The sequence below is a fragment of the Eumetopias jubatus genome, unplaced genomic scaffold (assembly GCF_037043125.1).
Source record: "Eumetopias jubatus isolate StellerSeaLion01/CBP00866 unplaced genomic scaffold, mEumJub1_p1.0 scaffold_16, whole genome shotgun sequence".
NCBI lineage: Eukaryota > Metazoa > Chordata > Mammalia > Carnivora > Otariidae > Eumetopias > Eumetopias jubatus.
The window spans coordinates 80,413,714-80,441,597 of NW_028274822.1; the positions used below are offsets into that span (position 1 = coordinate 80,413,714).

The following is a 27,884-nucleotide window of genomic DNA, read 5'->3' on the forward strand; positions in this document are numbered from 1 at the left end:
GGATTATACCTAGACCTATAGCTCAGGTTTAGAATGTGGCCTTTCTGAACTCATGATGTCATCTGTTTTCAATGCTCTTAACTTCCAGAGTGCAACTGGGGACAAGAAGAACAGTTTCAGCATCACAAAACAGGACAGGGATATTTTCATATGCTCATCTCTTCTGTTCTTTTGCTTTAATGATAAACATAATTTGAGAAACATTTCAAAATTCTCAGAGCTGTCATCACCCAAACAAAAACAAAAACCACACTTCTGCATCACTTATTATCAACAAACTTTCCAGATAAGCTCTCTTCTAAATACTCAGAAAAGCACATACCGACCCTCACTGCATTTCAGGAGCACTACCTCATCACAGAGAAAATGCAGCTGGAGGCTGAACTCTGAGACAGACAGGGGGTTTACAGTATGGAGATTGGTGTCTTTTGAACACAAAATTTTCTCAGGTTAAAGAAATGGGAAATTTGGGCTGAAAGAACAAAGTAAAGGTTGTGTCTGAATCACTCCATCACAGTTGAAGGAACTTCTTATCTACCCAGCAAAGACAACAACTGCTTCTGGTGTTTTCTGCAACATTGCACATCACTGCTAAGTGGCCAGGTGAGACCACAGAAAGGCAAGAAAGGCCACAGGAGGAGCCTGGGCAGGTCAAAGATGCAGTAAAAAGGCTCAAAGTGCAGGGTCTCAGAAGCGTGAGGAGTTTTCATTCTGTACACACTTTCCTCAAAGTTTGAGTCCTGGGTCCAGTGTTAGGCTCCGAGGGTACAGAGAAGCCCAATGCACCACCTCCACCATTTTAAGAGGGATACAGTTAACAAGACCCAACACTGCCAAGACGTGGAAGGGGATGGGCCAAGAAAAGGCCACTGGTTTGTGAGCACTGGTGACCTGAGAGAGAGTGTAGCTTGGTGGAAGGGCTGAGATGGAAACCAGACTGTAGAAGGTTAAGACGTGAATGTGTCCTCTCTTGTTATTTATGGCACCGACAGAAAGAAGGGAGGTAGATTCAGGAGAGCAGTCTTGAGGGATGGTTTTGAGACTTCAAACCAAAAAGTTAGACTGGAAGGAAGTTGAGAGTTAAGGGGGTTTTTAAAAATAATTTCTTAATTTGGAAAATATGAAAATTCATTCCCCCAAATCCAGTAATTCCACTAATGGGACTCTAGCCTAGAAAAATCATCACACTGGGGGATAAAGAAAGACGTAGGACTCTTTATTCTACACATTTATATGCAATTTAAAGTTTCTATAGTTAGCATGTGATTTTTAAATTTTTTTTAATTTATGAGAGAGCGAGGGAGAGCGCATGAGCAGGAGGAGAGGCAGAGGGAGAGGGAGAAGCTCTATCCCAGGACCCCGAGATCATGACCTGAGCCAAAGGCAGATGCTTAACTGACTGAGCCACCCAGGCGCCCCAATAAGCATGTGTTTTATAATTTTTAAAGAAGATTGGCAGTACTGAAAAGGGGAAAAATCTGTAAACCTCTATGTAAAATATTCACAATATTATATAATAATAAAACACAAGAAATGCCTTTAATGTCCAATACTGGGGGAACAAATAAAAAAATTAGGATACAATTATATCGGAGGAGTTTTTGTAACAAATAAAAGAAAATAATGAAAAGCATGTAATAACACCAAAAAAACCTCACCAGTTTAGTGAGGAATAAAGGCCAAAATAGAAGGTAGGTTAGGACTATGTCAAAATGTGCATAAAAAAAAAAAAACAATGAAAAACTTACGTACATAAAAACTGTAACAAGAGCCGTGTTAGCATGCTGGGATTTAGGTGACTTTCTCTTCTCTGCTTTCCCCAACGGTTTTGCAAGAACATGGTTTTACTACGACTTCTTCATTTTTAACAGAAAAGAATGGTGTATGCCACAAAAGAAAACCCAAAACGAAGCTGTCATAGATGAGCCGTCGGAGTAGCAAACGAGGGCTCAGGAAAGCAGCCCTACCGCCTGGCCCTCCATGTGGACACTGCTCAAGAACGGTGGAGTGGTGCAGTGCTCACGTGCCCCTCCCAGCTCACCAGACCTCTGAGCTTCAGGCAGCCGTGCAAAAGGAGGGTTTTGGAACAGTTTACCTCTACGGTTCCTTCCAGGTTGAAGATGACATGATTCTAAGTGGAAAGGACTAAGAAATCAAGGACCAGACAAATTAGGGATTTCTCCAGGTTTCCATGTAACACACAGTATCCAGGCGGGAGGGGGTTCTGCATATTAAATTGTAATGCTTCTTTCAGACAAAACAATGTACAAGCACTGTGGGGCGCTTCATATTATATACCACCTCTAGCTTACAAATTAACTGCCCAGAAAATACATGGCTGTGAATTATGTCAAAGTAAACCACAACAGAAAACAATGTTAATTAAGGCAAAGCTACACTATAAGCTGCAGTCATTTCTCCAGGAGTTAGGAAGTAGGCAGATGTTGGGGTGGGGGTTAATAGGCCAGGGGACTACAGACACCCCTGGGAGGAGACAAGACTGGAGTTGGACCTTAAAAGAGGACTGGGTTTCTCTTTGGGGTGATGGTAATGTTCTGGGATTAGACAGTGGTACTTACACAGCCTTGTGAATATACTAGAAATTACTGACTTTGACAATTATGGTACATGAATCAGGTCTCGATTAAAAAAAAAAAAGAGAGAGAGAGAGAGAGAGAGAGATGTGGCCAGAGGCAATCAGGAACTGTGGGAAAAGCCAAAGGTACCCGGAGGAGAGTAATCAGGAGAAAGTTAGGTTGGAAACAAATTTCAAAGAGCTTAGAACATAAGGAAAACGTAACTAGAAGTTACCATCCATGAGACCATAAGGGAAACAAAGACTCATGGGAAAAAGAGCAAGAGATCAAAAGTTCTGACAACAATATCTGCTTCCTCCACTGGAACAGAAGCCTGGGATAAAAGGCATCATCCAGGTCCTGCTCAGTTGATGAGTACTCGGGGTCTTGGGTGAGCTTGAGTGAATGAGTATTTGAAGGTTACTCTGGTTTGAGAAGAAAAGGAAGGAAGACCCAAGCCGGGGTCAACTGTGAGGCTAATTGTAATAAAAATTACTCTAGGCGACTCCAAACCAGGAACTTTTTACACAAAGGCGTGAGAAGATGGGAAGAAGCAAGAGATTCTCCAATAGCCTTTGCTGTCAATTATAGGAAGTAAACCTAATCGCTTTCAATGCAAAGATGTTACACAGTTTAGTTCTAGGCACATAAAACTGAAGCCCCTGAACAAATTCTGCCTATTTTCAAACGGAGAAAAAGGAAACGAAGAAGGAAAATTAGAGAAACACAGGCTAAGTAGATGGGCGAGAGATGGTGAAGTGGCCAGCGTCTCTGTAAGCGGCTCCTTGGAGATACATAGCTGCAGAAAGCTGGGTGAATACAACATTGATTGGAAATGAGGTAACCACAAACACCATGGTCTCAAATGAAAAGGGATTCGAGATCTGACCCAGAAAACAAGCATCGTAACCACCAGATAAAATTTTAATGATAAACACAAGATGCTCTACACACAAGCAAGATTGAAGTACCCGATGCTAGGCCATAAACCTAAGATTCTCTTAGAAAGAGGAGCCGGGAGGAGCCTCTCTGACCCACAGATCACGTTTCATCTTATCGATCCACGAGACTCTGCCATCGCTTTGCGTTGTGCTGGCATAATCTGTAATGTTGAGCAGACCTCAGGGGAACGGGGAGGCAGGAAAAGAAGGGCTAGCATCTGGACTCATGGCCAGCCTGCCTTTGTGAGGTGCGTGTCCAGATAAATTCATACTTGGCTTTGGAGATTAAAGTCTCCTTTATCTCTAATTTCCTTTATGACTCTCAGTCCAATCTCAACATTCTGTCCTCAAAGGCCTCCTGACACGCTGGGAGACCTCTTTAAGCTGGAAGGCCAGAAGTCCTTTCCGAGTTACCACGGAGTCTTAGAACTTGTAGGCAGAGAGGACCTTATGTAGCATGAGCTCTTAGACCCACATTTTAGCAATGAGAGGCAAAAGCCTAAAACCGCACTGATAACTGAATGAATAGAATTCCAGATTTCAGGTCCATTCATCTTTCTAAAAACAGTGGTTCTATAGCATTCCCAAGAAGGGCATTAACCTCTAAATTGTGGCCAGCAAAACAAAAGCTAAGGAAGTGTTCTTTCTGGGCATGTCTAGTTTAAAGCAAAAATACTTTTTCTAGGCATTGTAGATCACAAAACATTAAAATAATCTGTTTGGAGTTTTAACTCCAACGGTGCCCTTTAAAGAATGCTTCTTAAGCAAAGAGTCTTCTTTAAAGAAAAACACTCACCTACTACCAAGCTCTTCAGGCCAAGATTTGTTTTTGGTTTCCTCCAGGTAGGAACCTCTCCTGGGGGGCTCACCCCAAAGCCAATCCAGACTCAGGGTTTTAAGTGTCCTGGTCTCTACTTAGGGCATTAAGTATACAATGAGACTGTAGTTCAAGACCGCTTCTCAATCCAAAGACGAAACGGGTCTTCTCATTGCACATTAAAGAAATACACAAACTGTATTTGCATCCATGTTAGTAAAATAGGAAGAACTGATGAAAGGGGTTTTCGGAATAGAAGCCACAGGAATTTACAGAAGCTAAAATTAAATTTCTTGGTGATGAAGACAACTAAAAAACCTATTTCAGGACAAGGTAAGCAGCAAATAGGTACTGTGTGGTGGGGGAAGAAAGATTATGTGTGGCCACAGCCCTTTCTCATAATAACGGCTTCAGAACAAGAGAGTAAGAACAGGCTCTGTTTGTGCCAACACGTATTATTCTTGCTTGACTTTTTTATGTCTTCATAAAACACAGACTGTTTGCCTTAATGAAGCTCTAACCTAACATGCCACAAGAGTGATTTAAAAGCTAGGAAAGACATATTGAGACAAATGGATTACAGCTCTACACTCTACACCATTCGCTTCTCACCACTAACTTCAGACTCTTGAACATTTGACAACAGAATCATGGAGATTTTTCCATCTCAAACCCGAGCTATCATGGGAAGGTACGAGCTCTCAGGGACTGGGACTCTGAGGGTGGCACACGAAAAAGGAAAGACCTTAAGATGAAGAGTTAATCATCAAGTAAAAAACTGCATTTGCTTACCCAGCAACGACAACGCCATCATGGGAGTGCACGTCGCACAAAACCGCATCAGGGATGTGTTCCAGTTCACTCACCGCGCCTTTGCGATTCTGTGTAAGGAAAAGGGAACGCAGTTGACACGGTTCTTGTGCTCAGCGGAAGCCAGCATTTCACTTCCAGCCATGTTCCACAGCCATTTCCTACCACGCGACTGAGCTCAAAGTGGCTGGGGCATTCCAAAGGGCAAAGAGGACAACTAATACGATCCGGTGTTAGCATTTCCACGCTACCGCACGCAGGAAAAGCACTGAACGGGGCGGGGCGGGTTATGGGGCATGGGACGTGGGAGTCACTGCTCCTGGGCTCGAGGGGGTTACAGGATATAAAGGCAATGTGTGAGCAGCTACGACCCACAGTAGGCTGGCAGTGGCAAGTACCCGAAGAAATGCATGAAATGTATTTAGAAAGTTCAGTTCAGAGGACAGAAGGTATTTAATGATATTTTACCCGTCAACAACCGTTATGAACACTCGGAGGATAAAAGGAGCAAGGCCATACAAAGATAAAAATCAGGATGGGGAAACAAAGACGACTACAAGGTCAGAGGTTCATGGAAACAGTAAATTTTTTTAGATTATTTTTTGAGAGAGAGAGAGACAGAGACAGACAACACAAGCTGGGGGAAAGGCAGAGGCAGAGGGAGAAGCACGCTCCCCGCTGAGCAGACGTTTGACCGGCTGAGCCACGCAGGCACCCTGAAAACGGTACTTTTGAAGGGAACCCTAAAAGCCATGACAAGCGTCGCTCCTGAGGGGACCGGGTGGAGACGCACAAGGGACAGATGTGTCTTCCACTATATGGCGCTTTGTGATTTTGGAATCATTTGTACAAAGCTCATTACGCTGGACATGGGCCATGCTGTGCAGGAGGCGCGTTCATCACCCTCACCACAACCTGATAAGCGGGCTACTGTTAGCCACACTTAGCAGAAAACTGGAGCATCCAAAGGGAAAGCAACTTGCTCTAACACTACTTTTCACACTTTGATAGGGCTTTCTTCCTAGAATCACAGTAAGAATTCCATCATTACAGTTAGTGCATGACGTGTCATTTCACACTTCACTTAGGTAGTCCTCACTGCTAACAGGGCCAGGAAATGGGCCGAGATGCTCCAGAGAGTCTGACTCCAGTTCACTGAATCGACAACCATTTATCGAGTGCTTACCAAACAAACAGCTTTGTGCTTGTTAGAGAAAAAACAACTAGCCATTTTGTTCAACTGTATGTAACCTGCAAACAGTTATGAAGGGCCAGATGCTTGCAGGTGGGTCTCTGAACGCCTTCACTGCTGCCACCTCCAGCCGGATGAGGAGGATGGAGTTGCCTCCCTCCATGGCTTCCTCTATCACCGAAGAGGAAACAGAAACTTAGCCGCTGTGTGCTCTCAGGGTCTGACATCTCCGAATTCAAGCCAGTGTTCACTGACACTCTAGCTCCCAGGCACACAAGTCAAAAGCATCCCTCCTTTCTGGAGGCAAAGGCCCCAGTTATTGCCCAACTGGCCAGCTCTCCTTTAGTTCCAGCCCCTCCTGCAGGGCCGGACCCAGCTTGTCTAAGTAGCACCGTCGAACCTTCGTGGCTGCCTCTCACTGAGTCCCTCACGCAGGCCCAACGGAGCACAAGAGGGCTGGGGGCCTCCGCAGGAGCTTATTACATGCTGAGCACACAGCTGTGGGGCCCAGGTGCTTCTTATTTGGTGGTGGTGGAGTAATGGTCTAAATAAGAGCAGTGTTTCTTGAATTCAGGGTTTCTCAACCCCAGCACCAGTGACGTTTGGGGCCGGATAATTCTTTTTGGTGAGGACTGTCCTGTGTGTGGCAGGATATTGAGCAGCTTCCCTAACCTCTACCTAGTAGATGCCAGTAGCATTCTCTACCTAGCCCCAGTTGGGACAACCACAAATGTCTTCGGATGTGTCAAATGTCCCCTGGGGGGCAAAACCGCCCCTGGTTGAGAACTATCTTTCCAAGGAGAACTAGCATAGCCATCCTTTCTAACTCTGCTAGAAAGTGTGTGAGTTTGCCCAGATTGAGAGTTATCCGTCACTAATCAGGTTATGAGGTGACCGGGGAAGGACAGGCACATAGGCAATCTATTACCATCAGTAATGAGCAAAAGCTTTTGGATCTCAAAGTCTATTAGGATTGACCTTTACAGGAGTGGAGAGAGTACTTGCAGGTCTACCCTTTCCATACAAGGGACTAACTAGCCCCCAGGTGGGAAGAGGCACCACCACTGCACCGCTGTCTTGTCATGCCTCAAAACAGCTTTATGTAATGATGTTCTTGACAGTTATTTCCTACAGACACACTCCACTGTGCAAATTCTTCGCTGTGATCTAATATTTCTGTAGAGATTTTGAAGTGATAAATGCTATGGAAGCAAGCCAGTGGGTTATGTGAGGGGAGAGAAGACAGTCCTTGGAGACGTTTAAAATCTCCCTCTTATATGATTACTGGAAATAGCATTTTCAGTTCCTCTTTTGTATCCAGGTGGCGCTTCTGCTTTCTTGGTCCATCAGCGTTGGCCAAAAGGAAAGGGGGCTGCACAGAGCACTACTCCAAATCCTAACCGTCAGAGGGGAGGTGATGGACACCCCAATCTCACCCCTCCTCTCCTAGAGAACAGGATGCTCCCAAGCAGTGTGGTTGAAAATGGGGGCAGATACTCTAACGGCGAACAAAATGGGCAACGAATCGCCAGCAGCTGACAGGACTCTCACCACACTCCTCTCTTTGCTTTTGGCAGTTAACCTCAGGCTGTAATTGGAGGGACTCCGGATTTAAGCCAGGGCCTGGATTCCTGTGTCCTTGGAGGCTATTCTTCTACAGGTAATGATATTGGCTACTGCCTACCTTCCAGTTGGTTCTTAACATGTGTTCCTTGGCTCGGCACTCTTGGAAGATGAGCTTCCAGCAAGAATAATCAGAGATGCTGCTCTCGGGAAGGTGCCCTTCCTGCTGGCACAGCCTGTACCAGAGCACTTCGTCTTCTGCAATCACCTTCCATGTCTTGCTCACCTAAAACAGAAGTGACACAAATGTCAAATTCGGCAATTAGAGAAGCCCCTTGTCATCCAAAAATCAATCAACACCTTTATTACTGCCCTGAGTTTATGGCAGTATAAAATGTCTCATTAACAAAACACTCTGAGGTGAAAAAAAAATACAAGCAAATGTTTCCAGTTTTATTTTTCAAGATTTCAAAACTGTTGTTCTACCATTTCATATCACATCTTAGATGACTTGGTTAAATTATTATATAACATGTAAGAAAAAAATACACAAATACATAAAAGGCAAAAAAAAAATGCAAACTGCAACATAGCTATACAATCATACACAGCTTTTCAGACCAGAATCTCTTTATTTTTCACCAACAGGCACTTGTATTCTTATACAACTGGAGACTGATGGTCTCTGAAATAAAAGGCTGTAACAAAATAAATATCCATAACTCAACACTTCTGGTCATATGAGAAATTTAAATTTATATCACATACAAAAACTTTGACTTTGTATGTATAGATTTTTAAAAAATTAACAGAAAACTCAAGCTGTTCACCAGGACTGTAAGATCTGATATAGAGAAATTAATGTTGTATCTGGACAGAATTTCAAATCCCAACAGTATGCAGAGGAAATGGCCACTTTCACTATTAGTATTTTGTCCTCCAAGCCTAACTTAGAGAGATGATGGATTTACTTCCTCACAGGACAATGAACAAAGTTGGCTAGAGTGCAACTTTGGCAAGAGGAAAAAATGATCCAGCAGATCAACATGATCTTGGGTCTGCAGCACATTCTGGTAATGTGGGATTAAGTGTTCAATACTTGCTGCCCAACTAAAGGTCAAGATTCATTCCTAATAAAGTGAAAGTCGTGACCACTGGTTTACAGTAACCTGTGCTCCTTAACACTCCCTTGGGGCAACCTCAAGACACTGAAGACAGACAAGGAAAGGGAACATGAGGCAAAATAGGTGAGAGTGCACACAGCATGTGCACCGCAGACTCTCATTACACCAGGGTTCCTCATTTGATGAACTACTGATAGGTAGTTAACTTTCAGGATGGCAGAGTAAAGATCTCCAAAAATCTGCTCCTACATACAAGCAATAAGAATATTGCCAAAAACTGTCAAAAATCAACTTTCTCAGGACTCTGGCAGTTAACTTAAGGCTTTCAACATTCTGAGGAGCATCTATTCAAGAAAAACGGCCGAGTCTTGGTAAGAACAACAAACTTCATGTTGTTTTAACTTGCACTAATTCCATCCTCCTCCTCCGGGACTATAGGTAACTCCTTGCTAGCCTTGAAAACCAACGGTCTTGCAACTATGGTAGCTGTAAAAACCAGCAGTCTAACAGTCACCAGAAGGGCCAGATGGCTTTACAGGTCCACACATGTGCCATCCCCAGAGAACTGTCACCATTTGACCTGTCTGACAGCTTGCTGGAAAGCTCTGTTCTAGAGGCTTGTCTTTATTTGACCGGACTCAAAGCTTCCTCTGTCTTATCTCTGGGGCATTTGTCAGAAACAATAAGGGAGAACTGTTTAACATTGTGGCTGCCTGAGGTAACAATAACCAACTGGGGCTAAGAAGAGCTGACCAAATGCTTAAAAGGAAAACCTGGGGAATGGGTTGTCCATAAGGGGCTTTAAGAGGTTCCAATATATTTCTGGGACTCAAGAATGCCATATACAGGGGCACCTGGGTGGCTCAGTCATTAGGCGTCTACCTTCGGCTCAGGTCATGATCCCGGGGTCCTGGGATAGAGCCCCGCATCGGGCTCCCTGCTTCTCCCTTTCCCACTCCCCCTGCTTGTGTTCCCTCTCTCACTGTGTCTCTGTCAAATAAATAAATAAAATCTTAAAAAAAAAAGTCACGTACATGTGTAGGACTGTGTGTGTGCCAAGACCTGAAAAGGCCCTGATCTCTCACTCTGGCTAACCCTGAAGCTTTACACAAGGACAAAATGAAGGCTAAAACAGAGCTGTGAACTGTTGGCAATATTGAAAGCATGCCCCAACATACAGACAGCACCTCAGCAAAACTTGGGAGATTTATGGCTTCAACATATTTAAGGAAATCTTTCCAATCACTAGCTAACCATTAAGCTAAATGAGAAGAGAATTCAGTGGTCACAAATGACAAAAAACACAAACTAGAGAGAGAATCAGTTCCAAAAAGTCACTAATAAACAAACAGCAGCAACAACAAAAATAACAACAAACTAACCCTCCTGAAGGGAGAGAATCTGATTTCCAGAGCTGCCCATTATTTAAAAGTCCAGTTTTTAACAAAAAATATTGAGACATGCAAAGAAACAGTAAAATATGAACCATATACAAAAAGAAAAAGCGGCCAACAGAAACTATCTTTGAAGAAGTCCAGACTTTGGATTTAGTAAACAAAGACTTTAGATCAGCTATTATACATAAGTTCAAAATATTAAAGGAAGGCATGTTTAGGAAAATAAAGTTATGAGCACAATATGTTTCATTAAGTACAAAATATTGATAGAGAAAATTTTTTTTTAAAAAATAGTTTTTTTTTTAAAGATTTTATTTATTTATTCATGAAAGACAGACAGAGAGAGAGAGAGAGAGAGAGAGAGAGAGGCAGAGGGAGAAGCAGGCTCCCAAGGAGCAGGGAGCCCGATGCGGGACTCAATCCCAGGACCCTGGGATCATGACCTAAGCCAAAGGCAGACGCTCAACCATCTGAGCCACCCAGGCGCCCCTAAAAAAATAGAAGTTTTAAAGTTGAAAAGTAGAGGGAAGCCTGGGTGGCTCAGTCAGCTAAGCGTCTGCCTTTGGCTCAGGTCATGATCCCAGGGTCCTGGGACTGAGTCCCATAGGGGGCTCCTTGCTAAGCTGGGAGCCTGCTTCTCCTCTGCCTACTGCTCCCCCTGCTGTGTGCTCAATCTCTCTCTCTCTCTGACAAATAAAATCTTTAAAGTTGAAAAGTAGAGTAATAAAAAATTCAGATTTGAGCTAGCAGAAGAATCAGCAAACTTAAGGTTAAGATTATCCAGTCTAAGAAAAAAAAAAAAAAAGAAAAACAACAACGACAGAAACCCCTCTTCCCCAAAATGAACAAAATTAAGAGAGCCTCAGAGGCCTATGGAATACCATCTGTGTGGACCAACATAGGCATTATGGGAGTCCCATAAAGAAGGAGAGAGAGAAAGAGGTAGAAGGAATATCTAAAGAAATGATGACTAAAAGCTTCCCAAATATGATGAAAAACATTGATCTGCACACTACAGCAGTTCACCAAACTCCATGAAGGATAAACTCAAAGAGATTTCCACCTAGACACATCATGAACTATTGAAACCGAGGATAGAATCGTGAAAGCAGCAAGAGAAAAAGACTCATTGTGTGCACTTCTCATCAGAAACCAGGGAGGTCAGAAAGCAGTAGGCTGGCACATTCAAAGTGCTAAAGGAAGAGATCGCCAACCAGTAACTCTATACCTAGCAAAACTATCCTTCAAAAATAAGAGAAATTAAATTATTCCAAGATAAACAAAACTAAGATAATTCATCACTAGTAGACTTGTCCTATAAGAAATACTAAAGGAAGTCCTTTAGGCTGAAATACAAGGACACTAGACAGTAACTCAATCCACATAAAGAAATAAATCAGTAAAGGTCATTACAAGGGTAAATATAAGGGACAGTATAAATGTATGTTTGCTCACATTTTTCTTCTGATTAAAAAAACTGCCTAAAGTATAAAATTGAGTTGATAGGTTTATACAATAAAGCCATAATTTGTATGAAATAGTACAAAGAAGGGAGAGGGAAGTTCTAGTGCAGCAGTTTTGGTATATTAAAATTAGTTTGGCATTAATACAAACTAGATTGTTTTAAGATGTCAGTTGTGATCCCTGCGCAATCATTAAGAAAAGAACTTTAAAAAGTATACTAAAAGAAACAAAGGAATTAAAATAGTATGCTAGAAAAAGATCTATTTAAACACAAAAGGAGGCAGTAAGGAAGAAAAGAAGTACAGAAAATACCTAAGACATAGAGAGAACAGCAAAATGGCAGATATAAATGCTTATCAATAGTTATATTAAATGTAAATGGACTAAGCTCTCCAATCAAAAGATTGGCAGTATAAATTAACATGGTCTAAGGACAGGCTTGCTACAAGAAAAATACTTTTTTTTTTTCTTTTTTAGGTAAACTCTAAACCCAACATGAGACTCAAAGTCATGACCCTGAGATCAAGAGTCGCATGCTGACTGAGCCAGCCAGGTGCCCTGAGACATACACACTATTTTTAAAGGTTCATTTACTTTATTTTTTTTTTTTTAAGATTTTTTTATTTATTTGAAAGAGAGAGAGCACAAGCAGGGGGAGGGGCAGAGGGAGAAGCAGGCTCCCTACCAAGCAGGGAGCCTGATGTGGGGCTCAACCCCGGGACCCTGGGATCATGACCTGAGCTGAAGGCAGACGCTTAAGTGACTAAGCCACCGGGGGTACCCCAAGGTTCATTTACTTTGAGTGAGAGTGAAAGAGCCTGGGGCGGGGGGGGGGCAGAGAGAGAGTCTTAAGCAGACTTCAGCACTGAGCCCAGAGCCCAGTGCTGAGCTCATTGTCACGACCCCAGCCAAAACCAAGAGTCAGATCTGCTCAACCAAATGCAGCACCCAGGTGCCCCGTGAGACATACATACTTTAGATTCACATGCACAAATAGATTAAAAGGATGGAAAAAAATATACCATGCAAACAATATCTGAAAGAGAGATGCAGTGTATATACTAATATAACTTAAATTTTAGGGAAAAAAAATGGTTACCGGAGACAAAGGATATTTTATAATGAGGGCCAATCTATCACAAAGACCTAACAATTGTAAACATGTATACCTCAAAACAGAGGCCCCAAATACAAGAAGCAAAAAGTGATAAAACTGAAGAAAGAAATAGACAATTCAACAATACCGGGAGACTCCAATACCTAGTTTCAGTAATGGATAGAAAAGTAGAATATCAACAAAGAAATATAAGACTTGAACAACACTATACACCAACTAGACATAAGAGACATCCATAGAACATTTTACTCAATAATTTGAGCATTATTCTCAAGTGCAATGGAGGATTCTCCAGGATAGACCATATCCTAGGCTATAAAATCTAAATTCAAAAGAACCAAAAAAATTATACAAAGTATGTTCTCTGACCACAATGAAGTGAAATCAGAAATTGGTAACAGAAGGAAATTTGGGAAATTCACAAATGTGTGGAAATTAAGTAACACACTAACAAATGTTAGCATGCTAAACCACCAATGGCTCAAAGAAGTTGAAGAAACTAGAAAATACTCTTCAAGGAGTGAAAATGAAAACGGAACATACAAAACCTATGAGGCCCAGTGAAAGCAGTACTTAGAGGGAAGTATAGTTATAAACTCCTGTATTTTAAAAAATCTAAAATCCATAACGTAGCCTTCCAACTTAAACTAGAAAAAGAAAACTAAACCCAAAGCAAGCAGAAAGAAAAATTACAACAGAAATGAGTGAAATAAAAAGAGAAAACGAAGCAAATAAAAGCTGGTTATTTGAAAAGATGACCAAAATCGACAAACCTTCAGCTAGATTGACCCAAGAGGAAGGTGCGAGTGGGGGAGAAGACTCGAATTACTAAAATCAAGGATAGGGGCCATCACTATCAACCACAAAAATAAAAAGCGTTATAAAGGAATACTATGAACAATTATATGCCAACAACTTAGATAAACTAGATGAAATGGACAAATGCTTAGAAAAAGACACAAAGTACTGAAGTTAACTTACGAGGAAACAAAATCTGAATAACTCTATAATAAGTAAAGAGGTTACATTAGTGATAAAAAACAAAACAAACCTTTGCACAAAGCCCAGACCTAGATGATATCACTAGTGAATTCTAAATGTTTAAAAAGAATTTTTCAAATGGTTAAAACTAAATTAAAAGAAATTTTAAAAGAATTCTACCGAATGTTTAAGAAGATTAATGAATAACCAATCATTCACAAACTCTTCTAAAAAATAGAAGAGGAGGGAACACATCCCAACTCATTCTATGAGGCCAGGATTTCTCTGATACCCAAACCAGACAAAGACCTCACAAGAAAACTACAAACCAATATCCTTGATGAATATACACAAAACTGAATCCAGCAACGTACAAAAAGGGTTATATGTCATGACCACAAGCAATTTGTCTCAGAAAGGCAGGGTCAGTTGAACATACAAACATCAAGGTGATATCCTCGTACTACGATGAAGGACAAAAACCACATGCAAAGCAGAAACCCAAACACTTTAAAATTAAAGTAAGGGAATTCTTTATATTCAAAATAAATCTATACTGTACTAAAGAGTTCAAAATGGAGTGCCTTTATATAATGATGTCCCCAAGGAGACCTAAAGTGATAGGGATATATATATACATATAAATATGAATATATATTTGATCAAGTTTTTAGGAACATGCTTCAAGATCACCTACATTACCCAAGGAGCAGCATGATATAAAAGAAAACCAGCTACAGGGGCACCTGGGTGGCTCAGTTGGTTAAACCTCTGCCTTGAGCTCAGGTCATGGCCCCAGGGTCCTGGGATTGAGCCCCGCATCGGGCTCCCTGCTCAGCGGGAAGCCTGCTCTTCCCTCTCCCACTCCCCCTGCTTGTGTTCCCTCTCTCGCTGTGTCTCTGTCAAGTAAATAAATAAAATCTTAAAAAAAAAAAGGTGAATCATCATACCCCACCACCAGCAGAGCTGCTGTATATCTCAAAGAGCTCAAGAAAAGGACCCTGTAAACGTAATTCTTTACACATATGTCGCACACTACTACAGATCACTACTGACACTACAGGAGGCACAAATTCATTATAAAATCATGCTGCTCAACGGGCACCCGGGTGGCTCAGTCAGTTAGGCATCCGACCCTTGATTTTGGCTCAGGTCATGCTCTCAGGGTTGTGAGACTGAGCCCCCATCAGGCTCCACACTCCGTGGGGAGTCAGCTTGGATTCTGTCTGCCACTCCCCACCCCCACTCACTCAAGAGTGCTCTGTCTCTCTCAAATAAGTCTTTAAAAAAATTATGCTGCTCCAATTATTATTGAGGAGGCCATTAGCTTCCTTGTATTTTTAAAAATAACTTTTATTAAATCTAGAATGGGTTTCTACTTGCTCCATGGCAGAAGAGGCTAGCATTTAGGAAGTAAAAATTAGAATCCAAGAATTCAGATGGTTTCAGCGTCAAAATTTCTGATTTTCCAAACTCAAGCAAATTATACTGAGAACAATTATTATTATAATACCTTATTCAGAAGTGGGTCAAAGCAAAACTGACCCACAGAACATTCTAATGGCACATGAAAATTCTGGCTTCCCGCAGGAAGCTCTAGGTGCAACAAGCCATCACATCAGCAAAGTCATCTTCCCTGTAGGCACAGACACTCTGCATGGCAGCCCCAGCATCAGAAATTAGGGCAGGTAGCATAAAGAAGTGCAAGGCTTCCATCACTTTGCTGAACCAAAGTACCACTCTGTAGTGCTGAAGGTGTCACACTGGCTCAAGTCTTCAATGGTTTAGAAACTGAAATAGTGGGGTGCCTGGGTGGCTCAGTCGTTAGGCATCTGCCTTCGGCTCAGGTCATGATCCCAGGGTCCTGGGATCGGGCCCCACATCGGGCTCCCTGCTCAGCGGGAAGACTGCTGCTCCCTCTCCCACTCCCCCTGCTGTGTTCCCTCTCTCGTTGTATCTCTCTGTCAAATAAATAAATAAAATCTTAAAAACAAAAAAAAACACAAAAAAACCTGAAGTAGTAAGAGGGGCCTTGGAGATCAACCAGGAGTAGCTCCCCACCACAGGAGGGCTCCTCCTAGCAGCCGGGGTTGGTGAGAGGCTTCTGCAGAGAGCGAACCTTCCAAATCAGTCTGATCTACTGCAAAGCTGTCTGGCTGTTAGAAAGGGCTTCCTCCCTTTGGTTAGTAAAAGGATTCCACCCATGGCCCTAATTTTGCCTTTCTGAAGAAATCTCTATTCCTTCTTCCACCTGACAGCTTCTCAAGAGGCCAAAGACGTCATCCTATTCTCCTTAGTCAATTCATGGGCCTAAATATCACCCATTTCCCTCAACTAACTGTCCTAGGACTAGACTAGTTCCCATACCCCTTATCTCTGAACATACCCTAACATTTGTGCACATACAGCACCCTCTTCAAATGTGATACTCAGGACAAAACAACATCCCAAAGGTGGGCTCTCAAGTGCCATGAACAGAAGAATTTTATCAGACACTAATTTGCTGCTGCATTTGTTGTAAAGACCCCATCACAGTTACTAAACCAACAGTCCACCAAAGCTTTTGGAGTCTGTTTATTAAACATTTAAGTCGAACAAAAATAAATATTACAAACACACATGGACTTGTCACCCCATTTAATAGGATATTACTAGTAAGTTTGAACTCCTGTGCATCTCTGTCTGTACCCTCTCCCCTGCCACAAGGGTAACCTGAATTTGGTCTCCATCATTCCTCAGAGTTGTTTTAAGAGGGGGAGGGGAGGAGAGAGAGAAGAAAGGACGGGCAGAGAGAGAATCTTAAGCAGGCTCCATGCCTAGCATGGAGCCCCACACAGGGCTTGATCTCACAACTGTGAGATCAGAACCTGAGCCAAAATGACTGAGCCACCCTGGTGCCCCCATTCTTTAGAGTTTTTAAAACACAAACTGCAATTAAATAAAAAAGTCCCTACTTCCTACATCCTCTGTATTAGTTTTTTTAATCTGATTTTAAGTCCCATTTTAAACCCCAGCTCACTGCACCCATCCCCACATCATTTTAGATCTCTGAACTCCAATTCTGTCATCTGTTGCATTAGCTACTTCTCCCAAACAGAAGTCATCTGCAAAATATGGTCTGTGGGCCTTTGTGTCTTAATTAAAAAAAAAAAAAAAAAAGTTAATCCGGATGGGGCTGAGGACAGAGCCCACGGCAAACCACTAGAGTCCTCCCCGCACCGCGCCCCCCCCCCCATTCAGCTGACATGGATCCATTAAGCAGCCCACCCTGGGCATGGCCACAGCATCAGTTACAAATCCACTTAACCACACTGTCACCTCACACTCCTCCATCTTAGCCATAAGGGCGTCAGGGAAACAAACCCTCACCTGATCACAAGTGGTCAGGCAATAAAGAATGGGATAACAACTCAGTGACACTGGAGCTCCGGTTTTGACTAGACAGAACACCACAGTTTTATTTTTGGCATGTCTGGGCCACAGCTGAGCCTGCCCGGGACATGAGCGGTGTCTGTCCATCTGTCTGTGCCAGAGTGAGGCTGAGAGCTAGGCAATCATGAAGAGCAGACAGGGACAGACCAACATCAGCTGTGATGGAGCCAGGCCACAACTCAAATAGTTCCAGGGCAGAGTACCTCCCTACCAAACCTCTGGAATTCAGGGTGAAAGGAGAAGTGAAGGACTAACATAGTCCTCAAGGGCAGAAAGTGCTCACTAAACCCAGGGCAGCTCACTCTGATCTTGGGATACCATGAGCCTTTTTGGTAAGAATTACGAAATGTAAAATTTTGTAAAAACTATGAAATGTAACTGGATGAAAGACTCAGAGTAGCTAAGAGCTCATATAACGGGTAGGCATTATTACATAGACTGGCACTTCCCAAAGCATGCTCAGTAGAACAACAGCTCCTCAGGGGATTAGTAAGTTATCTTAGAAAAAGGATTCCATGGTCAAATGAGTTTGGGGAACACTGGTTTAAACAAAACCAAGCAGGGTTATTTGCTGAAGAACTTCTGAGATTTTTTTTTTTTTATAGACGGACATGAGTTGTAGATCTCTCAGAAGGATAGATGCTTCATTCCCCAAACTTATTTGGCTCCCGAACTCTTCTTGTGAGGACTGTCTCAAAAGCCTAGTACTCTGCAGAAGACACTTGAGAGAACATCAATATGGCCTACTGGTGAACTGATGAAGGTATGTGTTGGACACGAAGACCAGAAATTCTCATCTACCTGCCAAACAGATACCTTGTGCATGACACCTCTCCCTCAGGGTGGGGAAGCTACAGGTTTGATCCCAAGCCCCACCCCAAGTACAGGGCAATAGCTTTAATTTGGGAGTCCAAAAATTAGCTACAAGGCTGCTTTTTAGTAGATGGAGCCACTCAATCAGCAGCAGCATTTTAAGAAAATCCAAATCCAAGGCTCAGTGACTACAAACTAGAAAATTCCAATTAAATTAAACATTCTGGATGAATTTTCATGAGATCTACTAAACCATACAGTTCTCAGCCACTTTAAAACGGAGGCACTTTTCAGTGAAACTTTCAAGGAGTCCCAAATATATCAGACCTTGAGAACACTGGAAGCAGAAAACAGATTTTTCGATCAGCCTCAAAGAAAATGCCAACTCACTTTAAATCACATGATCTGAAATTTGTGTAACAGGGTTACGGGATGAAAAACGGAGTACAAAAAGTTGACGTTTCAGTGCATCATTCCCACTGCTAACCCCTAGATCACTGGGCTTATTCTGTGGAAAGTAATATTCGGGATAAAGTTTAAACCCTGGATAACAAACAATAACCTCTTTGAGGGATTTATAAAAGCTAGAGGTGAGAATTACTTCCAAAAAGGGATCAGGACTGTACCTACAATTAGGTATTAAATGCAGAAATGTGCCAACAATTTCTTTGGCAAACTGTAAAGGCAGGGTGTCTTTTCTCTCCCTTCTTTTAAAGGGGCACAAAAGTGACAGGCTCTAAGAATGTCTTTTAATCCTGGAAAAAAAAGAAACCAAAGCAAATGAGACCTAGATAAACTTTCACAATTTTAAAGAGTCTCACCAAAAGGAAAGCTAAGAGTTTTGATTTCTTACATTATAGTAAATCTAGCAAATTTACAAGCCTGAATTTTCCAAAGGCCTAATGGTCTTTCTTTAATACACTAGGATTGGAATGGCCCTGCCCAGTAAAAGCCCCACTGAGTGAGCCTCAGCTGCGAGAATTTGCTAATAAAAGTGTCTCCAGCATCTTGCTTTATAGCACCACTGTGAATTGCAGCATTAAAAAAAAAAAAAAAAAAGCTCTTGGCTCAAAAACTAGCTTTATTAACTCTGCCTGGATTAGGGTTACCAGTGAGGCCTACAACAGGGGGAAACACATCATTGTTCTAGTTACATGTTCACAAATCAAGTCTATTTGGAGAGGACATACCACGTACAGACAGTTCCACATACACTCCTTATCTCAATTTCCTTATTGCCTTTCTCCCCATTCGCTCATGAACCTGCTCACTTTCGCCCCTCACTGTGCCATGGATTCTGGTCAAGGTCATCAGTGACCTCCAAGTTGCTAAACCCAACGTTCATTTCTCAGTCCTCCTATTTGACTAACGATGACACTTAATACCTCTGATCACTTCCTCCTCCTTGAAAAGGTTATCCCTTGGTTCCAGGGGACCATGTGTTCCGGGTTTCTTCCCACATCACAGGGAACACCTTCTCCAACTCTTCATCTTGGCATGTGACAGGGCTCAATTCCTAAACCCCCCTCCATCTACACTCACTTCCCTAACGACCTCATCCAGTGCCCTGGCTTTAAATACCAATGATGTGGGTGGGGCACCTGGGTAGCTCAATCATTTAAGTGCCCAGTTCTTGGCTCTTGATTTCAGCTCAGGTCATGATCTCAGGGTCGTGAGATGAGGCCCCACATCAGGATCCGTGCTCAGTGAGGAGTCCCCTTGAGACTCTCTCTCTCTCTCCCCCTCTCCTCCTCCTCCTGCTCTCCTCGGAAATAAGTCTTTTAAAAATACATTGTGCTGCCAGCTCCCAAATTCCTATCTCTAGCCTCACATCCCGCTACTGATCTTCCCCCAAAACTTCCTCATCTCACAGTCCTCCCCTTGTCAGTAACAACAATCTCATCCGCCCCGCTGTCCAGGCCAAACGCCCTGGCGTGCCGGTTGACTCCTCTCTCTCCCTACCCCCAGCCCACCCGCAGTCCTGACTCCACCCACTCCTGCCGGCTCAACGCACTCCAAGCCACCGCCCCTCCCGTCTGGGTTAGCTCCGTCGCTTTCCCCCTGGTCTCCCCGCTGCATCCTTGTCCCCCGCTTCACTCTAGGCTCCACATAGCAGCCAAAATGATCCCTCTGAGTCGGACCTTGTCACTTCTCTAAACACTTGAATGGCTTCCGACCTCTCTCAGAATAGAAGTTCAAGTTCTGGATTTAAGTGCCTTTTCACATTGTAATTATTTCTTCCTTTTATCCCCATCTTCTCATTATACCCTCACCGTATTGGTTTCCTATTGATGCTCTAACAAATTAGCATAAACTTGGTGACTAAGAACAATATAAATGTATTCTCTTATGGTTCTGGAGACCAGAAGTCTAAAAATCAAAGTATAAGCTGCATCCCTTCTGGAGGCTTCAGGGAAAAAAAAACCCGTTTCCTTCTCTTTTCCAGCTTCTGGAGGCCAGCTTACATTCCTCGGCTTTGTGGCCGCTTCCTCCATTTTTAAAGCCAGCAATACAGCATCTTACCTTTGACCTCCAGCCTCCCTCTCATAAGGAGCTTTGTAATTACACTGAGCCCACCTGGATCATCCAAGATAACCACTCCATCTCAAAATCCTTAACTTCCTCACATCCGCGAAGGCCCATTACCCTAAGAGGTAACATATTCACAGGTTCTGAGGACCAGGACGTGGACATCTTGGGGAAGGGGCATTATTCCATCTACCACATCCTAGGCACTCTGACCTCCCTGCTATTCCTCAAGCATAACAGGTGCGCTCCACCTCTAGGCCTCTCTGCCAGAGACCTGCACAGCTTCGTTCTTCCCTCCTTCAGGTCTTTGCCCAAAGGTCACCCTCTCTGTGAGGTCTTCCCTGGCCATATTACCTCTGTGGGCTTGTATTTTCTCCACAGCACTTTCCACTATCTGGAACACACTCTACATAACTGGGTGTTTTGTGCATAGAAAGTAAGCTCTGAGAGGTGAGTTTTTTTTTTTTTTTTAAGATTTTATTTATTTATTTGCTAGAGAGAGAGAGAGCATAGGCAAGAGAGAGAGTGAGCGAGAGCATAAGCAGGGAGAGCTGCAGGCAGAGGGAGAAGCAGGCTTCCCACCGAGCAGGGAACCCGATGTGGGACTTGATCCCAGGACCCTGGGACCATGACCTGAGCTGAAGGCAGCCGCTTAACCGAATGAGCCACCCAGGCATCCCTAGGTGAGGTTTTTTTTTTTTTTTTTATGTTCTGTTCTCTGCTGCACTGTCCAGAGTAGTACATGACACATAGTAGGCCCTGTGAATAACTGAATAAGATGAAAAAGTCCAACTTTTAAAAGTTCAACACTTAAAAAAACTGCATTGCTTTTATTTTCACTGGTCAGTTCTTGCATGTACTGCCCTCAAGAGGCTTGGACTTTCTTATTAAATACTAGCTCTTGCTTTTCTTCTTCTTGTAAACTTTTTAATTATAGACAACCTCAAACACACAAAAAATGAAGTGAGCATTGTAAAGAACCTCAAGTCCCCAGGACTCAGTTCAAATAATTATCGATGCTCTGCCATTCTTCTTTCACCTAGGCTCCCCATCTTTCCTCCCAAAGTGGCTGCTTTTCTGTCACCCCATTAAGTTTAAAAAGATTTATTTGAGAGAGCACATGAGCAAATGCAAGAACATGAGCACATGCCCCTCCAATGGACAGAGGGAGAGAGAATCTCAAGCAGACTCCCCACCGAGTGCAGAGCCCAATATGGGGCTCAATCTCATGATCCTGAGATCATGACCTGAGCCGAAACAAGAGTTGGACGCTTAAAACTGACTGTGCCACCCAGGCGTCACCCCCGACCTGTTACCTACCCACCCCCCACCCCCCCACCCCCCCACCCCCCCACCCCCCCCCCGCCAAAGGAGGCAGCCATGACAACCTGGTGAATTAAAAGGAAACCCCTGAGGGTGCCTGAGTCCTGGGCAGGCATGTGTTTCCCTTGGAGACAGAGTCGGGTGACAAAGGCAAACGTGAAGAACAAAAGGAATCCTGCTAATAGTTATAGGTTTTCAGAGTTAGCTCTGCTATGAGGAAAGAAAAAAAAAAAAACCCAAAAACAAAAACTATCCAATAAACAAAATATTTCTAAATTTGAAAAAAAAAAAATCAATCCAGCTGCACTTGGCTGGAGATTCCCAACTTTAAAGACTTCATGAAAATCTTTAGCTAAGTAAAACCTCGGATTTTAGTTGCTCCTATTTGGTTATCTGGGAAGATCATAAGATCACATTTTCCTTAAAACCTGAAATATCAGGGGCACCCAGCTGGCTCAGTGGGTAGAGCGAGTGACTCTTGATCTCAGGGTTGTGAGTTCGTACTCCATGCTGGGTGTAGAGCCTACTTAAAAACTTGAAATATTGGGGTGCCTGGGTGGCTCAGTTGATTAAGCTTCTGATTCTTGACTTAAGCTCAGGTCTTGAGTTCAGGGTCCTGAGTTCAAGCCTTGCACTGGGCTCTACATGCATGGAGCCTACTTAAAAACAAAAAATATCATAATCTAATAGAGCGGGCTTTAGTTCCAGATTTTGGTAACACCTACTTCTTGCTTGCCAATTTTATCATACATCTTAAGTTTTTAACCTCCATCCCTACCCTTTCTTTATTGCTTCCTTTATTCACATTTTTCTACTTCTTACTTGAAGAATGCAACATTGTTATCTATGCGGCTAGATTTCTAAAATTATACTTTAGGAAATACACATAAATAAAATGTGATAAAAATGAAAATTAAAAAAAGACAAAATTAGAGAGATGAAAACAGAATGGTGGTTGTGAGGGGCTAGGGATGGGGAGGGAGGTAGAGGTGGCCGGCCCATAAGAGGTAGCACAAAAGATCCTTGTGATGAATGTTGTGTACCTTTACTGTGTGGTCACACAAATCCACACCTGTGATAAAACTGCGTAGAACTAAATACACTCACAAATAAGTGTACGTAAAACTGACGAAATCGGAGTTAAGCTCTATGGACTGTACTAATGTCAGTTTCTTGGCTTTGATATTATTCTGTATGCAAGATATTGTCAATGAAGGAAACTGGGGGAAGAGAACACAGGGCCTCTCCAGACTATCTTTTGCAACTACCCATGAATTGATAATTATTTCAAGTTTTAAAAATGAATGTTAGTAAATCCTAAAACCATTACTTCTCAGAGTTACAATTCCTATAACAGCAGACTTACTCTTCCCATTAAAAAAAAAACTAATTTTGAATTCAACAATTTGTAATTGTTACCCATTTAAAAACCTTGTTTTTAGAGTGCCAGGAATCCTGTGGGCACACACACAAAACCATAAAATTATAAGTAGCAAGATGATAAAGCTGTTCAATGAATCGCCCAACGCATAACTTTGCTTACTAAAAGCTACACTGTTTTCAAGACATTTCAGCATGAAACACTCCCACAGGGACACTAAATCCGGCAAGAGACAACTATTGATAGCAAGGAGCTAGAAAGGTCAGCATCAGAAGTACACAAGGATCACAAACAAATGTAGTGCGACTTTAGTCCTGAAAGCTTAAAACCTACAAAGCAGAAAAATGAGGGGATGTAGAAAAGAGACAGAGTCAGAGCAAAATCACTTCTCCAGCATACTTTGTGGCATAATTAAATCTCAAGAAGTCCTTCCCAATCCGGGTTCCTTACTGTTAGTCAGTTACCAATTTGGCATAAAGATCTAAGCAAACAGGTTTTCTCCAAGGGCACATATATAGTTCATGGTGCCAATTCCACTATAACTGGCCCAATTTCACTGAAATCCCAAGGCGGCTTGATTAAAAGAGAAAAGAGAGAGACAGAGAGGGACAGAGCAAGCCCCCTCTAAAATCAAATCCAAAAGCAGCAGGACATTCCACTCAACAGAAGGACTTTTTCCCTGGTTTCAATAATAAAAACACAAGAAACAAATGAAAAATGCTACTTATGTTTATTACTTTGTAGTTGTATTTTAATGCTTAAAAAAAAGAAAACAAAAATAAAAAAACAAAACAAAGCCAATTCTAAATATTACCGGCCATCCATTGTCATCCTCATGACACTATTAAATAAAATCCTGGCTTCATAGACCAGAGCCACCTTAGGGGTTCTGGTTAAGAATATTTTTTATGCTTATATGTGTGCTCTAAAAATTAGGTTGAAATGAAAAACAAAAAAACAAATCCAACTGGCCAAAGAGGGAAGAATTCTGGTGGACAATTGGACCACTGTGTTGCAAATTAAACTGTTCACACCTGCAGAATAATCTCACCAGCATAACCAGTCTACCCTGAAATGCAGCCCCCTTACACCAAAAGGGGGATCTCTTCTTCCACTAGATCCTATCTTTCACTGATAAACTCTTTGGATGAGAAAACCAGCAGCAGATGTGAAAGCCACATGGCCCTCTACAAAGCAGGAGAGCAAAAAGCAGTGTTAAAAGAAAGGATTCCTTAAACAGCAGCTCCCTATCAAGAATGAAGATTTTATCATCTAATGCTGACTTTGTGGAAAGCAGCTAGCTATTAGACCCTGTTCCAAGACTTCAGCTAACAGCATCAGGCTGAAATCCAGGAGTTGGACTCACTTAGCTACGGCCTTGTTTTCGACTCTTGGGAACAGGGCCAAAGTGTAAAGTTAGAATAGAACAAATCCAATTTCCAACGGAAAGAAGACAATATAGGTACTCTTGCTTAATGCAACTGATAGGCTCTGAGCACGGTTTACATTTCAGTATTTTTATTTAGTGAATTTTAGCCCTGGAATAATTTTTTCCATCATTTCCTAAAGATTCCAGACTCTGCATCAAAAAATATCTGCCAACACCCCCACTTAATATTGTGGCAATCAAGAATACTGAAAACTTTTTCAAATTCATATCTAGGTAGAAAATTTTGATTAAGCAAACTGCTTCATATAGTGTAAAACCAGAAACTTTTTAAATTGTCCTGTATTTTGTGTGACTTCATTGAACTACCAGAGGTAGCAAGCTCTAGAGTCTAAATTTGGCTACAGTTTGCACCTCTCAAACTGCCTTAATGTTAACTTCACATTTTTAAAAAATTTTTTATTTTTAAAAATTTTTTATTACGTTTATTTTTTGAGTAATCTCTACACCCAACCTGGGGCTCAAACTCGCAACCCCAAGATCAAGAGTTGCATGCTCCTCTGACTGAGCTAGCCAGGCACCCCTGGAATTTTAGTATACAGTTCTGGTACTACTCCATTTTACCTATCCCTTTCCTTTAAAGGTGTAGACACATGTGTAAAATGCAGTCTAGAATCCAGGGATAGGAAATGGTAGCCACTAGACAAATTAAGTCTTTGGGAGTTGGAGACAATGAATACTCTAGTGTCTTCTGGGGAATACAGTTGTCCACGAAAGCCAAATGGTCAGCAATCACACATTCAACTTACGAGAAATTATACACTTCACCCATTACACTCTTTACCAAAAAGAAGTGAACAAGAGACCTAATTTAATTTGCCTCTCAAAGTGCGGTCAAAGCCACAAGGGTATTACCTGATTAGAAATGCATAATATCAGGCCCTACCCCAGATCTCCTGAGTCCAAGTTTGCATTTTATCAAGATCTCCCGTGATTCATGTACACAGTCCAGTGTGGCCTGGATGGTACGTGCCACCATGCCACCCCATGGGCATATGCCCCAGAACAAGCAGGAGATGGGGGACACAGATCTGCACTTCCCTCAGGGGGTGTCTGTTCTCACATGCCTCACACCTGACGGAGTGGAATTCTAGTGTTTAAAGGGTCATTTGGACGATATGCCTTAATACATGACGTCACTGTTTTGTCCCCCGGCTGACCTTCAGCTCTCCACCTAACAACTGGCTTGATTTAACCAAGGGCTGGCATTTTTGCATTAATGGTGAGGACATTAACAGCTCAGGCTAGCTCTGTAAAGGCCAGCAGAGTTGTCAGCCACAGGTCGACCATAACTCAGACTGTAGGAAGAACAGAGCTCTTGAACAGATGGCCACAAAAAGATAAACACCAAGCGGTGATAAGGAACCCAATCCTTCCAGTTCAAGGTTGCATTCCCTCAAGGAAAGTTGCTATCCACTTCATTAATTCTTTAAACGTTGCAATTCTGATAAGTAAATCTCTGTTACCCAAGAGCTGCCTATCCTTGCATTACAAGCAGAAGGAAATCTTGAACGTTAGTTTAATAATCGCTTACCTGTGCGCACCTTCCTAGTTCTTTCCTGTCCAGATACTGAAATATATTGATTGCCAGTTCATAAGGCAGTTGGATATCAAAGAAGGGCACATCATCCATTTCATTCTGAAGAGAAAGAGGAAAGGGAAGTAAGTTCACAATTCAGAGGTATGAAAACGCTCCTTTATACAGCAAGAGATATTCTTCGGTGGGAAGGACAGAGGTGCTGTTGTCCCTGGGGGAGGCACACACTCTCACTACCCCATGGGGCAGCCACCAGACCTGAGAGCCACTCTGAATTCTCACTGCCACAAGCCCACCCTCCTCACATTCACTCAGAAAATCCACAAGACCATTTCCCATAAGGCTTCAAAAAGGAGAAGGGTGCCAACTCACAATCTGGGGTATGCCACAGGAATCAGTGCAAAGGTTGTAGAAAGTCTCGTGGCCTCTAAGGAAAGTTGAGTGGTGGGCAGCCAAGAAAGGGAGCCTTGAAATCAGAGGGGCCACTGGTCCCCCCAGGACAACTCCTACTACACCCGACTTGGGAGGGCAGTAAGCCCCCGCAGCCAGAGAAAATGCTGGCCTAGGTCACTAAAGTGGTTTCATCAGGAAAAGAACAGGGCTATGAAGATGAACAAGAAGTAAACGAAACGCCGCTCTTAAAGGAGGTGAGCACCACCTCCACTTGGCCACTGGAGAAACACACAGTTTCCTAATGCACTCAGGGGCCTACACTGGTTAACCTGAGTGAGCCAGTGCAAACAAAGCAGTTCTTCTTCGGTGTCATTTATTAATGTGGAGAAATTAGAGCTCGCCTGCCTTCGGATAAGCAATTAGGGATGAGGTAACGGGCTTTGAGAGATAAGGCTGTCATGACGATCCTGGTTGCACAAAGAAATAGGAGTGTGAAGCAGAAAGAAAGCCAAGTGTGTATATGTGCCCCTCTGCCTGTTCCCAAATCCACCTGCTAAAGCTCCCTTTTGCATGTATTTCTGCAAAGCTAGGGAAAGCAGGCTATTTGTCTCAATGGAACTTCCTTAAATAAAATTCATTTTTAATAAGCTTTGGCTGACATTAGTGACTTACAGGTTGCAAGCAAATTATTAATTCACCACTCAAATACAATAGTCCTATACCACAAGGCTGCAGTCTGGAAACTGAAAATAGTCTCAGCATTTTTAAGGGAGTGTGAGCACTGATTTAGCCCCTACCAAGATCCAGGGATAAAGATCTTTGTGAAATCATGTTTCCATTCATCTATGAGTCTCGGAGCTAAAAGATAATGCAAGGCATAAGAAGGAAATGTATTCAACTTCACGAAAACAGTGCAAGGGTAAGTATGAGAGCCAAAAATGATCTCTGGAGGGAAAAAGAACAAGAGTTGACAGTTCTCTGTGGGCAAAGACGTACAGAATGTTAAATCGGCAAAGAAATGTTGGCCATACGGGGGGGGGGGCGGGG

General features: G+C 42.6%; 1 protein-coding gene across 1 annotated transcript in view; it reads right to left on the reverse strand.

Annotated features, from left to right (window-relative positions):
* FBXW8 (F-box and WD repeat domain containing 8) overlaps positions 1 to 27,884 on the reverse strand; it is a 121,105-nt gene that overhangs the window by 79,906 nt on the left and 13,315 nt on the right. The window contains exons 2-4 of the mRNA XM_028116507.2: positions 26,442 to 26,546; positions 8,021 to 8,185; positions 5,127 to 5,215 (exon numbers count right to left, since the gene is read on the reverse strand). Of these exons, the coding sequence (XP_027972308.1) occupies positions 5,127 to 5,215; positions 8,021 to 8,185; positions 26,442 to 26,546 (359 nt within the window). The remainder of the gene's footprint in view (positions 1 to 5,126; positions 5,216 to 8,020; positions 8,186 to 26,441; positions 26,547 to 27,884) is intronic.